This window comes from Gouania willdenowi, chromosome 2 (assembly GCF_900634775.1).
Source record: "Gouania willdenowi chromosome 2, fGouWil2.1, whole genome shotgun sequence".
In the NCBI taxonomy this organism is placed as follows: domain Eukaryota; kingdom Metazoa; phylum Chordata; class Actinopteri; order Blenniiformes; family Gobiesocidae; genus Gouania; species Gouania willdenowi.
Genome location: NC_041045.1, coordinates 7,219,829 through 7,234,842, shown reverse-complemented (window position 1 = coordinate 7,234,842; position 15,014 = coordinate 7,219,829). Strand labels below are relative to the sequence as shown.

General features: G+C 35.5%; 2 protein-coding genes across 2 annotated transcripts; both read right to left on the bottom strand.

Moving 5' to 3' along the window:
• Window positions 1–442: 442 nt before the first annotated feature.
• On the bottom strand, window positions 443–5,914 carry LOC114477476 (uncharacterized). Its single transcript, XM_028469805.1, has 10 exons — window positions 5,674–5,914; window positions 4,568–4,714; window positions 4,359–4,484; window positions 3,223–3,389; window positions 3,062–3,152; window positions 2,893–2,988; window positions 2,786–2,827; window positions 2,686–2,712; window positions 2,560–2,619; window positions 443–1,810 (listed from the first exon to the last, which is right to left on the bottom strand). The coding sequence occupies exons 1-10, from the start codon at window positions 5,723–5,725 to the stop codon at window positions 1,791–1,793; spliced, it is 828 nt and encodes a 275-aa protein (XP_028325606.1). The 5' UTR covers window positions 5,726–5,914; the 3' UTR covers window positions 443–1,790.
• Window positions 5,915–7,015: 1,101 nt separating this feature from the next.
• On the bottom strand, window positions 7,016–14,715 carry cyp4f3 (cytochrome P450, family 4, subfamily F, polypeptide 3). The gene is made up of 13 exons (XM_028472597.1): window positions 14,503–14,715; window positions 13,328–13,472; window positions 13,186–13,239; window positions 12,963–13,090; window positions 12,349–12,470; window positions 12,128–12,274; window positions 11,169–11,292; window positions 10,357–10,423; window positions 10,144–10,273; window positions 8,594–8,727; window positions 8,443–8,507; window positions 7,264–7,346; window positions 7,016–7,187 (listed from the first exon to the last, which is right to left on the bottom strand). The coding sequence occupies exons 1-13, from the start codon at window positions 14,704–14,706 to the stop codon at window positions 7,016–7,018; spliced, it is 1,575 nt and encodes a 524-aa protein (XP_028328398.1). The 5' UTR covers window positions 14,707–14,715.
• Window positions 14,716–15,014: the final 299 nt, after the last annotated feature.

Here is a 15,014-nt window from a genome sequence, read left to right as displayed (position 1 = left end):
TTGGTAGTCTTGTATATTCTTCTGATGAATTGGACTTTTTCAGTATTTTTGTATGTTCTCTTAAATCCTTTTATGTCTTTGTAATCTTGTGCGTAATCTATCATTTTGTATATTTTGTGTTCATTTTTGTCTTTTGTAATTTAGCATTTTATTTGCAATAATTTTGTGTATTTTTGTCGTCGTTTTAAACATTTCTATTCAGTAGTTGTTTTGCAGTCTTTTTTTAAATTTAATTTTGTATGTTTTGGGAGTAATTTTTGTGTATTGCAATTAAAGTTTTGAATGTTCTGTTACTTTTGTAGTTGTTTTTGGATTAATCGTGTATTTTTGTACATTTATGTTCAGAGTTTAATAAAATTAGCCCAAGGGTCTGACTGATGTAGCCCCCGTGCCTTCAGTTAGTAATAACTACAGTTATAAGGAGACAAACTGAACTGGAAAGTAGTTGTATTTTGCTTTTATTACACAATGGTTAAAAAACAAAGTCTTTACTAAGTGCCCTTGGTAGAAATAAACATAGACGTTCCTTTTCTCAGTGCAACACTCGCAACATGTCCCTTAAATAAGCTTCAAAAGATTCACTAATATTTTAACAGAGGAATAGAAAATATCCCATAACAAAAACCAAAAAAAAACCATCCTAAAAGTGAGAGCGTTTCACACACACACACACACACACACACAAACACAAAGCTGTGACCACAGATAACTCTACAAAGCTTCTACTGTTGCCAAACAATGCTTGGCATTTTTGTCTTTCCATGCTCGTCATAGGAAGGCACAGGTCGTATTCACTTCCTGTTGTTGTTGCACTTGGTGCAGGAAACCAGTGCTGTAACAGATTCCAGTTTAATACGTCTCTTCCTACTTTATTTCCACTATAATCCTCCTGTATTGTACAAAACATGTAACTTTACAGTAAATCAGTGTTTCTCAAATGGTGGGTTGGGACTCAAAAGGGGCCGTTTTCAGTGGTTCGCGAGAAATTACTAAAAGAAAAAATAATCTTGTTTTATTTTGAAGGGGATTTTCGATAGGTTGTATCTTATCTAATTGTTGATGGTAATTTGGTAGTAAATGTTTTCAGTGTTTACCTCATAAACCATGCTGCTTTTTTTTGTCACACCTGAATTGTGTTCTCTTAAATGTAGCTTTAAGTTTATTCTGCTAGAAATAAAATTAAAAAAGCATTTAAAAAAAATACTTAAAAGTTAATATTTTCCTGTCCAGCATCCCCATTAGCAACTGATATTAATTTATTTGCTAAGAAAAGAGAAAATAATCTTGCACTTTTATTTTTGAAGAGGATTTTCTATATATTGTATCTTATATAAATAATATCATGCTTTTTTTTTGGTCACACCTGAATTGTGTTCTCTTAAATGTAGCTTTAAGTATATTCTGCTAAAAAAAAAAAAAAGTTAAATGCGTAAAAGTGAATATTTTTCTGTCCAGCGTCCCGATCACTAGCTACCGATTATTATTCAGTTTTTTACAAATATATATATATAGATATGAAATTGCATTCCCAGATGAAATGCAAGAGAGAATGCAATAAGTTACGTATAACTTTGCATGTTGCCATGGCAACCAAAAATTCACACACACAAAAAAAAATCCTTTTTTTTCTTCACCTCGAGTGAAATCTTTGTCACTTCAAATTCAAAATGTGACATCTCGTCATTAAATAAATTTGCTGAGAACCTTGTAACGGATACGTTTGTTTCCCTTTGAACATCCTGTGAGTTCGTGTCAGATGCTGTAGTGTCGTTGAGCTGCTTCTGCTTCGTCTACATCATCTGTGTTTCCTCTGCCAAAGACAAAACCAAAGAAAACTTCACTTTTTTTGGTCTGGCCAAATTGGGGCTTTCAGGGCCCCCAACTCACCCCTAATGTATCATCAGTACAAAATGATCGTATAATAAGCATTTAACAGTTAACTCGTGTTTCTTTTCCCTACACTAGTAGTCATTTACCGTAGTATACACCATGTGTCAAACTCATGGCCAGGGAGCCAAATCAGGCCCTTTGGAGCCTCCAATTCGGCCCACAGGTAAAAGTAAAAATGACAAAGAAAACATGAATCATTGCGTGAATGAAACTCAACAATATTTGCAGGGGCTCACAGTTTTTCCGGTGCCTTTATTGCACGATTGCAGTTATTTTTCATGTTTAACAGCTGGAAAAAAATTTAAATTCTTACAAAATCCTTAAATTTTCCTCAAATTACCACATATTTCCCTTAATTAAACAGAAATGTAAAATGATAATCCTGTTGGGACTGATATTTATCACTTATTGCTTGGATATGATCCGTTTCCTACATATTTTGTATAATTATAGAAGTGTAAACTACAGTACAATATTATTGAAATTACCTTGTGGCCCACTTGAGATCAAACAGTTTCGTATTTGGCCTCTGAACTAAAATGAGTTTGACACTCCTGGCATACACTTAATTTTACTAGTTCATAGGTCCATCTATTTCCTTTTTTTAATATATATAAAGGATACATAATCTACTGATGGATGGATGTATTTGTGGCGTCTGTATCTCACCTTCTGTTCGTGCCTGTTGTTCAGTCGCGGCGGATCCGTTAGTTTCAACAGCGTCGCTTTCTATTGGGATGTGAATTAATACTTTTTCATTTAATGTATTTTTTTGAAGGCGGGGTTAAAACTTACGTCCTCTCTCGTTCCTACTCCAGAAGTCTGTAAGGATTCATGAACAAAGTCAAACCACAGCACATGTACTGATAGATGATGAACCTAATGTTTCACTGACCTGCTGTCCAGAACATCGGCCCTTTATCGAAGAACCACACCCCTAGAAGAAGCAATCAGACGTTCAGTTTTAGAGCAGCTCTATGTCAGTGCGAGGCTTAGGTTCACCTGTTTTCATCCTGTGAATGACAACCGCCAGCACCACAGGGATCAACATGATGACGAAGACGATGACTCCAGTAAATATTCTCGGACCCTCAGCAGCTAGAGGACATCAAACACAGTAAATCACCAGGAGACGAGAACCCCAGAGAGGAAAACGTGTCCAATCACTCACAGAAGAGGGGGTTTCTGATTGGTTGGCTGCTCTCGATGCCAAACCTGTTCTCCATCTGGCAGCTGAACTCCCTCACTTTGGAATGAAACTCCTGGAAACGCAGTGAAATCGTAAAGATCAAAGTAGACGTAAACAAACGGTGCTAACGCGCTAATCCACACCTTAGTGATGATGAAATTCCTCTGTGAGGCCGCCATTATCTGACCTCCATCTGATTTCCAGGTGTAGGCCAACAGTTCAGCTCCAGTCGTGTTTCCGTCACAGGTCAGATTACAAATGGTTACCTGCTCATCACAGGATTCAGTGATGACGGGTTTGGGGACGGCCGCTGGAGGGAGATCCACAAGACTTAAAAATACATTTCGCAACTCTGAATAATCCAATAAATCGAACATTTGCGTGAAAAAAGATGAAATTGACACTCGAAAGTTTGTTTTATTCATCTCCACTGTAAACGCTCTCTCCTTGACATTGCCAGAGATTTGCATTATGGGATGTGGAGTTCCATAGATGGATGCGTTGAAGTGTTTTTACTGTATTCTAACTGTGATTTCTTGTATTTGCCATCAAAAACTCTGCCAAAGTGACCTCCCAACACATTTCTGGTGTTTTCACGGACAGAAAAACGACACCAAAAACAAACAAGACAACAAAACTAACAGAGAATTATTCGAAATGACAACTAAAATCCAAGTAAATAATCTGTCACACACAAAAATGAGGGCGAAAATACAACAAATAACTCCAAAAACCCACAAAATGACCCTCAAACACACACAAAATGCTATCAAAAAACGAATAAATGACTAATCACAGACAAAAACTAAAAAACAACAACACTGAAAACACACAAAACTCCAACACAGTCAGAAAATTGGAGAAAACACAAAATAACAAAAAAACTACCAAAAAACACACGAAATGCCAACAAAAAACTAATAAATGGTTAATCACACACAAAAACCCACAAAATGACCCGAAAGCACAGAAAACAGCATTAAAAAGACAGAGAAATAGAGAAAAACTTACAAAAAAACACACAAAACGCCAACAAAATAACAAATGATTAGTCACAGACACAAAACGACCATTAAAATCCAACAAATGACTCCAGAATCCTACGAAATGACCTGGAAAACACCAACAATAATAATACACAATGACAACAAAACAAAACCCTAAGTTCTTCTTTCTATAATGTGGCCCTTATAATTAGATATAATCACATTTTTGTGGCCCCCGCTGTGATTAAAGCTCAGACCAGTCTCTCCCATTCTGGGTAATAATCTCCACTCACAGATGAGCTTCAGGTGAACTGGTTTTTCCATCACGCCGTTAATCTCTACTGTGTAATCTCCACCGTCAGCCCAAGTCAAGCCTGTGATGGTCATTTCTCCAGTGGTGGTGTTCAGGTGGCCCCGCTCTTAAAGCAAACACACAGAATCAAACCAGTTCACACCATTTCAACTTCCCACTGAGATCCAGAGCAGAAGTAGAGCTGAACACCTTGGAACTGACGATATTTGTCCATGGTGGTTTTTTCCTCCCACTCGATGGCGAGGTCTCCACCTTTTCTCCATGTGATGCTGATGATGGATCGTGAAACAGGAGGTGGTGATAGGACCACTTCACCCCCGATCTGTCCAATCACCTCTGAATAGTGAATGACAACAGGGTTTGGGTGTTAAAAAAAGTCAGAAACTTTGGAGATTTTTTTAAGGAAATTAAATGCACAAAATGACTCGAAAAATACACAAAGGGGCAAAAAAATACACAACAGTAATTAAAAACAAAAACATACAAAATTACCAAAAAAAATGCAAATATGCAAATATACAAAAAAATAACAAAAAATGTATCAACAATACACACAATGACTGATAACATCCAAAACAACAAAAATACACAGAACTTCAAAAAATTATAAAAAGAGAGGAATGCATAAAACAACAAAAATGCACAAATTTACTCCAAAAACATACAAGATGACTACAAATAAAAATAAGAAAAACTATAAAATTGAAAGACTCCAAAAAACACACACAATTCATACAAAAATACACAGAATACAAAAAAAAAATATTAATTAATAAGCAGGGGAGAAAAATACATAAAATCACCCCAAAAATAGACAAAATAGATATATTACAAAGAACACATAAAAAGACAAGAAAAATGCACAGATTTATTCCCAAAAACATACAAGATGACTACAAATAAATGTACAAAAAATAAGAAAAACTATAAACAATTTTTTTTAAAAAAAATTTAATTTACTCCAAAATGACACACGATTCATACAAAACAACAAAAATACACAGAAATAAAAAATAAAAAAAACAACCAAAGCAACAAAAAACACACACACAAAACGACCAAAAAAATGCACATAATGGCTTCAAAAATATACAAAATTGTTTTAGAAAACATAAAATTGTAAAAAAAAAAAAGAAAAAAAAAAAAAAAAAAAAAAAAAGAAGAAGAAGGGTGGGGCCGTAGCGCTGGTAACACAGTTAACACCAGTAAACCCTCACATATACACACACTTCTAGCTCCAGGTCCAGTTCTCCATCTGAACCTGTATCTGTGCAGGTTCACAGGGTTAAACTCACCGGCCTGAGCGCAAACCACAGCCGTCCACACGCACAGCCACACGGCCAACATCCTGCGAGACACCGGCGGACCCACCGGAGGCTCCGAGCCGGTCCAAAGGAGCGCAGCACCGGGCTGAGCTCACTCACACATCACCGAGGACCAGCCGAAGCTTTTACACTAACACATTAACACACGTTTAAAAAGGAGAGAAAAGCATGGAGAACTAAAGTGAAAGTGTTTCTCACTTCTGACTTTTTTTTTTTTTTTTTTTTTTTTTCAACTCAACTTTATTTAAACAGCGCAAAGAACAACAGAAGTCAAATCAAAGCGCTACGTTAAAGTAACTTTATTTAAATAACCATAAAATGTCCCCAATACACATCTAAATTATTTATTTATCCTCTTAAATATGACGTTTGTATTTATGCCTTTGGTAGCATTGTATAATACCACACTTTATATTATTTATAAAGTGCTACCATGCCTTTTTATCTCTTCATTTTTGCTTTTTCCTCACAATTATGACTAATCTAATAATTATGCCTTTTTTAATCTTATAATTATGACATTTTGGAATATTTTTACATTTATCTTTTTCCTTTTTTTTATCTTAGGTATAGAATTTATTTCTCAATTATGACATAATTGATTTATTCCCCCTCAATAATGACTTTTTACTTAAAACTTTTTCTTATAATTGTGACTTTTCTTCTTATAATAATGTTTTTTTTCTTCCATCAAAATTAATGTAAATTTTACAATTTAAAATTCATATATATACATATTTTTTTAAAATCTAAATATTACTTTTTCATTAAGACCTTTTCTAATGTTTTTTACCATGTAATTATGACTTTTTCCTCATAATTCTGACGTTTTATGGTAAAATTAGAACATTTTAATATTTTATGACTTTATTTTATAATTATGATTTTCCCCTCCTTCCCTTAAAGTGACCATTTTCCATTTAAAATTCTGCATTTTTATCTAAATATATTTTTTTCATTGAGACCTTTTCTAATGAATAACTTTTTATCACATTTTTTACTTTTTCTCTCGACTTTTCATCTTGTAATTATGATGTTTTATCTTGTAGCTTTTCTATTTAATTATGCCATTCTTGAAATTATGACTTTTTGTCTAATAGCTATGATTTTGTTTCTCTTAATTCTGACTTGATTTTTACGTTTCAATGATGTCACGATAAACACAGAGCAACGATTGAATACTTATTTGTTTAAAGGAGGCTTTAATGTGTCAACTTATTACAGTGCTGCCTTTACATGTGACAATAGTATTGAAACAACTTAGATATAGGGAAGATGAAGTATATATTATATATACAGTATATATAGTCATTCATTGGTCGACTGTGTCCACGTGCAGCCACAGGCCTCCCTCCGCTCTCATCACCAGTTGAGGCAGACGACGTACCCCCCCCTCCCCCCCAAAGGTCAGATTAAACCTGATCAAGGTCAACGCCACCACCACCCTCAGCTCAGCCAGGGCGAACTTCTGTCCGATGCAGTTCCTGTCAATAGATACAGTATGTTGTTGTTTTTGCCTTCATATAGATGGATATACTGTACGTTATTAAAAATAAAAACCTGGGGCCTGAGGAGAAGGGAATGAAGGCGTGAGAGGAGCGGCTTGTCATGTTGGCCGGGTCAAAACGTAAAGGGTTGAATTCCTGTTTAAAAGACACAATGACGTTGTTAGACCTTGATCAATGTGGGTGACGTTTTAGTGGATTTGGAGTCATTTTGTGGGTTTTTGGAGTCCTATATTTTTGTTGTTTTGTGTGTTTGTTATCATTATGTATATTTTTCCCCTCCTTTTATATGTTTCTACATTGTTTTGTGTGTTTTTGTTGTAATTTTGTGTTTATGGCGTTATTTCTGTCCGTTGTTGAGTGATTTTGTGTGTTTTAACTGTCCTATATTTACCTTGTTTTGTGTGTGTGGTTGTAACTTTGTGTTTTTGGAGTCGTTTCTTGTGTGTTTTTGTGGTTGTCCTTTATTTTTGTTGTCATTTTGTGTGTTTTAGGTGTCATTTTTGTGTGTTTTTATTTTCATTTTTGGCATATTTTTGTTGTCATTTCAATCAATCAATCATTCAATAATGTTCCTTATTTTGGATGTTTTATGTCGTTTTTGTATTTTTGTTGAAATTTAGCATTTTTTTTTTTGTCATAACTTGTTATTACTGAGCATTTTTGTTGTTTTGTGTGTTTTTATTGAATTTTAGCGTTTTTTTATAGTCATTTTGTGTGTTTTCGTTATCATTATGCATATTTTTCCACCTTTTGTATGTTTTTACATTGTTTTGTGGGTTTTTGTTGTCATTTTGTGTTTATGGGGTTATTCCTGTCTGGTTTTGAGTCATTTTGCGTGTTTTAGGTGTCATTCTTGTGTGTTCTCATTTTCATTTATGCATATTTTTGTTGTCATTTCAATCAATCAATCGTTTTCCTTATTTGGTATGTTTTATGTGATTTTTGTTGAAATTTAGCTTTTTGTTGGTTTTTGTTATTACTGTGCGTTTTTTGTTGTCCTGTATTCTTGTTGTTTTGTGTGTTTTTATTGAAATTTTGAGTTTTTTGTGCTCATTTTGTGTGTTTTTCTTATCAATATATATGTTTTTCCACCTTTTGTATGTTTTTACGTTGTTTTTTGTGTATTTGTTGTCCTATATTTTTGATGTTTTGTTGAAACTGTGTTTTTGGAGTCGTTTTTTTGTATTTTTTGTCACTTTCTATAGTTCAGATGAACCTGTGAAGCTCTTACGTCTGGGTTTGTCCACACTGCAGGGTTGTGGTGTGTCCCGTAAATACTGACCAAACTGATCACACCTGAGGAGGAAGAACATAAACAAACATGTCTGCACTTTTTCAAATACAACTTCCTTTGTAAAAGTCACAGGAACGACGGTTCTCACCCTGTGGTACGACCCGGTTGCCGGGCAGCGTCACATCCTGAGTGTATCTCCTGGTCACCGCCTGCACAGGTGAGTGCAGTCTCAGACTCTCCTTTATGCACATGGTGGTGAAGGGTAAACAGCTCAGATCCTCCCTTTAAATCACAGAGAAACTACTTTTATCACAGCAGGAGCCATCGTCTGAACTGTGGGCCACATTATTACTAATGTGCAGATTAATTGCATAATCTGAGAATTAATATGGTACAGTAATTGGAGTAAATTTGTGCATTTTTCTGCTCATTTCTGTATATTTTTCTTTTATTTTGTATGTTTTGTGTTGTTTTCTGTGTTTTTTTTGTTGTTGCAGTTTTGTAGTAATTTCTGTTTTCGTTATTTTGTATATTTTACAATAGTTTGGGTGTTTTTGTTGTGATTTTGTATTCATGGAGTTATTTCTCTGTGTTTTTGCAGTCATTTTGGGTGTTTTTGAAGTCATTTTCTGTGTTTGTGGTTGTCTTATATTTTTGTTGTAACTTTGTGTTTTTGGAGTCATTATGCGTGTTAGTGGTTGTCCCATTTTAGTTGTTTTTGCTGTCATTTTGTGTGTTTTTTGTTTCATTTTTATGCTTTTGACACTGTATTGTGTATTTTTTCATTTCTTTATGTTTTATTTCATTTTGTGTGTTTTTGATTTTTTTTTTTTTTTTGGAGTCATTTTGTGCATTTTTGTTGTATTTTACTTTTGGTTGTTTTGTTGTAATTTTGTATTTTCTGAGTCATTTTTATGTATTTTTGTAGTCAATTTGTAGGTTTTTTTTTTTTCTTCATTTTTCGTGGATTTTTGTTGTCATTTAGTATATTTTTCTCCTTTTTGGATGTCTTTGTGTTGTGTTGTGCGTTTTTGTTGTAATTTTGTGTATTTTTCAGTCATTTTTGTGTTTTTGGAGCTTTTTGTTGTCCTATATTTTTGTTGTTTTATGCTTTTTTTTAAATTTTGCATTTTTTGTAGTCATTTTGTGTGTTTTTGATTTTTTTTTTTTTTTTTGGAGTCATTTTGTGCATTTTTGTTGTATTTTACTTTTGGTTGTTTTGTTGTAATTTTGTATTTTCTGAGTCATTTTTATGTATTTTTGTAGTCAATTTGTAGGTTTTTTTTTCTTCATTTTTTGTGGATTTTTGTTGTCATTTAGTATATTTTTCTCCTTTTTGGATGTCTTTGTGTTGTGTTGTGCGTTTTTGTTGTAATTTTGTGTATTTTTCAGTCATTTTTGTGTTTTTGGAGACGTTTTGTTGTCCTATATTTTTGTTGTTTTGTGCATTTTGTGTGTTTTCATTATCACTCTGTATATTGTCGTCCTTTTGTATGTTTTTACATTGCTTTGTGTATTTTTGTTGTCATTTTGTGTACTTTTTTATGCTTCTGTTGTCGTTTTGTGTGTTTTTTGAAACTCATTCTGTGTATTTTGCACGTTTTTGGAGTCAGTTTTGTCATTAACCGTGTCCTTCTAACGCCCTGTTTATAAAACGATTGTTTGTGATGAAACGTTATCTTGCGTGCACCGTCTGACCACTTGATGTCGTCTCCATCTCGTCCCTGCATCACATCCATCACCTCCTGTCGACATGTCTCCTGGAAGTTTTGGTGACGTGCCAGGTTGTATAAAGTCCAGCAGATGGCACTGGCTGTGGTGTCATGGCCTGCAGATCAAATACGCTCATTTATTTTGACGATAACGATTCAGCCGTGATCGCGTTTTGGCCACGTTTCGCAGGTGAATCACCTGCAAACATGAAAGTGTTCGCTTCCGCCTCAATTTCCTCATCTGACAGGCTTTGTCCATCTTCATCCTGGAAAACACACACATTGTATTTTTGGGGTCATTTTGCTGTATCAGATATTTTCCTGTCATTTTTTTGGTACTTTTTTTTGGTCATAATGTGCGTTTTTTGAGTAGTTTTGTGTGTTTTTGCAGTCATCGGACTATACAAAAATGTAACGACCAATCTAAGCAATAATACAGGAAATAACAAAGGGTTTTGTCTATTTTTGTTATAACTTTGTATATCCATATATTTATCTTATTTGGTGTGTTTGTGTCATCGTTATGTGTGTGTTTTGAGTCATTTTGTCTATTTTTGTTGTCATTTTGTGTGTTTTGGAGTCTTATTTTGCATTTACTCTGGGTGACGCACAAAATCAGGCTGAGGGCCACATGTGGCCCCCAGTCCGTCTGTGCTACGTTATTTGAAAAATATATTCTAAATCTTTTTTTTACACTAAGTCTGTATTGATACGGCTAACAAGTTGTTATTTTGCGAACAATGTCAAAAGGTCTTGATAATAAAAAATATTTAATACTATCACCTCACTTTAGGAAAATCAAGATTTCTGAACACTTCTAGAAAAAAATATATCTCCAAAAACACCTTTTTGGCATTTTTAAAGATCATTTAGTGATATTTAATGTATTGTCAAACACTTATTTGAGATGAAATATTTAGATTATGTTAATTCTGACCAAATTCCTGCATCACTATTGTCTATTTTTCCACAAAACAAAAAGGAACCAGCTTGGTGTGAATCGTCTCGAACCTTTGACAGCAGAAGGATGTCCACAAAGTCACTCTTCCTCCGTGGCGGCGAGCTGAAACGAGAGTTTTCTCCCGTCCGTTGGTTAATTTGGGCGCGACGCTTCTGAACCACTTCTCTGGTGAACCTAAAAAACATTACAAACAATATTTGCATACATAGTTTAGATACATAAAGTCCTATCACACATTAGAGGAGGGATTTGGACAGCAGGGTTATACAACAATACATATTTCCTTCTGTCTTCACACAAGTGTGCCTCACTCTTTGATGGCCTCCCTGAACTACTTAAGGTGTGTTTAAAAATAGTGTGTCCTTAATGCCCATAGATGTATACAATGTATGAATAAAAACAATACAATATATACGGTATACAGTCCCCCTCCAGTGGAGAAATTATTAATAGCAGTTACATTGATTGAATAATTAAAGGTATTATATGTTCTCTCTCTTCATAGACCAGAGGTGGGCAACTTCTATCACCATGGGGGCCACAAATATGTGTTTGTTTGATCGAAGGGCCACATGATCAACATCCATGTCAGCATTTAGAATAATGACTAATCTGAGCGTTAACAGAGGAAATAAAGTCTTTTTATAGTAATTGTGTGTGTTTTTCTGCCATTCTGTGTTTGTTTGTTGTCGTCCTGCTTGTTATGATTGCATTTTGTGCATTTATGTTGTCCTTTAGTGTATTTTTCCTGTAAAATGTATGGTTTTTTTTTGGAGTCATATTGTGTATTTCTGTTGTTTTGCTTGTTTGTTAGGGTTTGTGGAGTCATTTCTTTGCTTTTGTTGTCTTTTTGTTGTTTTTTCTTGTCATTTTCTGTAATTGAGTCAATTTTTTGAGTCGTTTTGTTCATTTTTGCAGTAGTTTTGAGTGTTTTCTGTGTTTTTCTCGTCTTTCATGCTTTTGTTTTGTGCATTTTTCATGTCATCTGCCCATGTGTGTCTTAAACTACCTGTGTACCACACTCAGGGTGCGTTTGAAGTGCTTCCCCTGCTGTGTTTGGTAGTAAATCCAGTCCCAATGGTGTAAAATCTTCTGCCGGCGTGCGATGATGAGGTCACTGAGCTCTATGACGGCCGACACGTACTCACTCGTGGACCTAAAGGTGACCAAAAACAGGGCTCAGCAGGGTTACGTTCTACTCTAAACCGCTATCGGCTCTAATAGGCTCACTCCTGACAGTTGCTGTCGTAGCTGAAGGCACATTTTAGTAGCGTGTCCAGGGTCATCAGGGAGACATGGCCAAATAGTTCGAGGGTACATCTGCCCTCAGCCACCAGGCGGCGCCATTTTTGCTGGAAACAATGAAGAAGAAAGAGAAAAGGTCATAAATGTATCAGGCTGTTTTCCAAATGTCATACTGACGTACTACTCATACTAAGTCTGACGTGTAATAAATGAGCCCGTGTGGCATTTTGCATCAGCAAATTTCACCCACAGTAGTTTTTCTGGTACGACTAAAAATATCGAGGTTTTTGCTCCATATCGCCCAGCCCTAGGTGCTTTGACGTTAAATATTATGCCAAGATCGATGTCTGTATGAAACGTGTTTCCGTGAGTTTTATGGATCAAATGAGCACATGTTGATGTTCTAATTCGTCACTTTCTCATTTAAAATGTTTTCAGAACTTTTAAAGGCGGAGAATCAACAACGCTTCAGGTTCTCGTCGTCGTAGGTTCCAAATGCATCTTGGGAAACTATACGTCAGTGGTTGGAACGCTCATCATCCTAATCATGCTTATAGTGTATAGTTGACAGTTTCTACTCATTGAGTGTCTGGCCGTACATGCATGGTGTTTGCTGACGAGTTAAACGTAGCGATGTAGTTCCTCAGAACGTCAAAGTGAAACGCAGGAGTCAGCAAACGTCGTTTTCGAGCCCATTCGACTCCGCTGCTGATCAACAGACTTTGCCCTGGTGCGAAAAAGACAAGACTCAAAAAATAAAGTCCATTACTTCATTGGTCTGTTGTCGTTTTAATGATGGAATTGAAACACTTTGTCGCTCACCCAGCCATGGACGCAGATGGTCATAAATGAGCTCATCCTTCACTGTGATGTTGGCTTCAGGAGGTCAAACGGAAGAAGAAATGTCACATATGAAGTCAAACAACAGGGAGTGATGATGATGATGAGGAGGGATGGAACAAACCAGGGGCCATGAGCAGAGGTTTCACGTAGTCAGGGTGGAAAACTCTCACCAGGTGATAGAAAGGCCCCAGGAACCAGCTGCACGAGTGTTTGTACAGTCGTACCAACACATCCACCTGCTGGAGCCCTTCTTCTGTGCTCTGCATCTAACACATCATCATCATCATCATCAGCATTTACATACATGTCCAACGTGAGCATTGATACAATAAACAAAGGGGTTGGTGTTTTAGGAGTCATTTTTGTCGTCATTTTATATATTTCTGTGTATATTTGCAGTCCTCGTGTGTGTTTTTGTCGCTAATTTGTGACTTTTTGTCGTCCTTTTCTTTATTTTTCTGTTACTTTTGTGTATATCTGTATTCTTGTCTGTTTTGGGAATTAATTTGTGCATTTTGTATATTTTTCTGCTATTTCTGTGTGCATTTGCAGTCCTCTGGTGTGTTTTTGTTGCTAATTTGTGACCTTTTTGTCATCCTTTTCTTGATTTTTTTGGTAATTTTGCAAGTCTGTTGTCATCCTGTGTGTTATCAGACAAAATTTGTGTCGTTTTGTTTTCCTTTTGTGCAATTTTTGTTTTTTGGAGTCATTTTTGGGTGTTTTTGCTGTTGTTTTATGTATTTTTCTGTTAGTTTTGTGTATAATTGTCTCTTTGTGTAATTTAATGTAATTATTTTAGTCATTTTGTGTATTTTTGCTGTTTTGTGTATTTTTGTGTATATATTAGTAGTTGTCCTGTGTATTTTTGGAGTAAATTTGTCCTATTGGGCAATTTTCTTGTAATTTAGTGTGTTTTTTGGAGCCATTTTGTGTGTTTCTGCACTTGTTTTGTGTATTATTGCTGTTTTGTGTATTGTTCTAGTATTTTATTCTAGTTTTGCCAGTTTTTGTAGTTATGTTGTGTGTTTTTTGGAGTAAAGTTTTCTTTTTGGGCATTTTTTTCTAATTTTTGTGAGTTTCTTTGGTGTTATTTTGCGCATTATTTCTGTTTTGTGTATTTTTCTAATATTTTTTTCTATATTTTAATTGTCTCGTGTGTTTTTGGAATACATTTGTGTAATTTTGTTGTTGTTTGGTGTATTTTTTTTGCCATTCTGAGTGATTTTGTGCAATGTTATGCATTTAAATGACTAACGTGGACTAACTTTGATAAAAGGAGCTGTGTTTGTGTCCTACCTGTCCAAGGTGTCCCATCAGCCATGAGTGAACTGGAGGCTTACTGAAGCAGGACAACCTTTGCGTGTACCTGGCGTGACGCAGCAGCAACCTCACAAGCCAAGCCACAGCCAGGGTTCCCAGTGCTGAACCGAGCACCCACAGAACCTGATGGAGAACCTTCCTGCTGAGGACCAGACTGAGAACACTGTGGAGACCAACCATCCTGAACCCCTGAAGTGAGACCTTTAGGTTAGACTGTTTCAACTCTGATAGAAGCTTAAAGTGAGAAGTTGCTCAACTCAAACTGTGTAGGTGGTTGTTATTATTACAAACGGTTACAGTAACAGGAAAAACTGAGAAACTGCACTTCCTGTTAAAGATTGCTGTCTCAAATCACTTAAAACATGGCAAATGGTGGCTCGGGGTCCACATGCAGCCCTCGATCTAATATTATTCTGCCCCCAAAAGTAAACGAAGAAAATTATTTTAAAATCACACAAAGCAAAAACAAAACACACACACAAAAAAGC

Bases quoted from the DNA above. Each gene is read 5' to 3' on its own strand.
- LOC114477476 (XM_028469805.1), bottom strand. From the start codon at position 5,725: ATGTTGGCCGTGTGGCTGTGCGTGTGGACGGCTGTGGTTTGCGCTCAG. The intron at 2,989-3,061 runs GTGAGTGATTGG...GATGTCCTCTAG, and splicing joins AATCAGAAACCCCCTCTTCT to CTGCTGAGGGTCCGAGAATA. The intron at 2,828-2,892 runs GTGAACCTAAGC...TGCTTCTTCTAG, and splicing joins CATTCACAGGATGAAAACAG to GGGTGTGGTTCTTCGATAAA.
- cyp4f3 (XM_028472597.1), bottom strand. From the start codon at position 14,706: ATGGTTGGTCTCCACAGTGTTCTCAGTCTGGTCCTCAGCAGGAAGGTT. The intron at 11,293-12,127 runs GTAGTTTAAGAC...AATGTTTTTTAG, and splicing joins ACCCTGAGTGTGGTACACAG to GTTCACCAGAGAAGTGGTTC. The intron at 10,424-11,168 runs GTTCGAGACGAT...TGTGTTTTCCAG, and splicing joins ACATCCTTCTGCTGTCAAAG to GATGAAGATGGACAAAGCCT.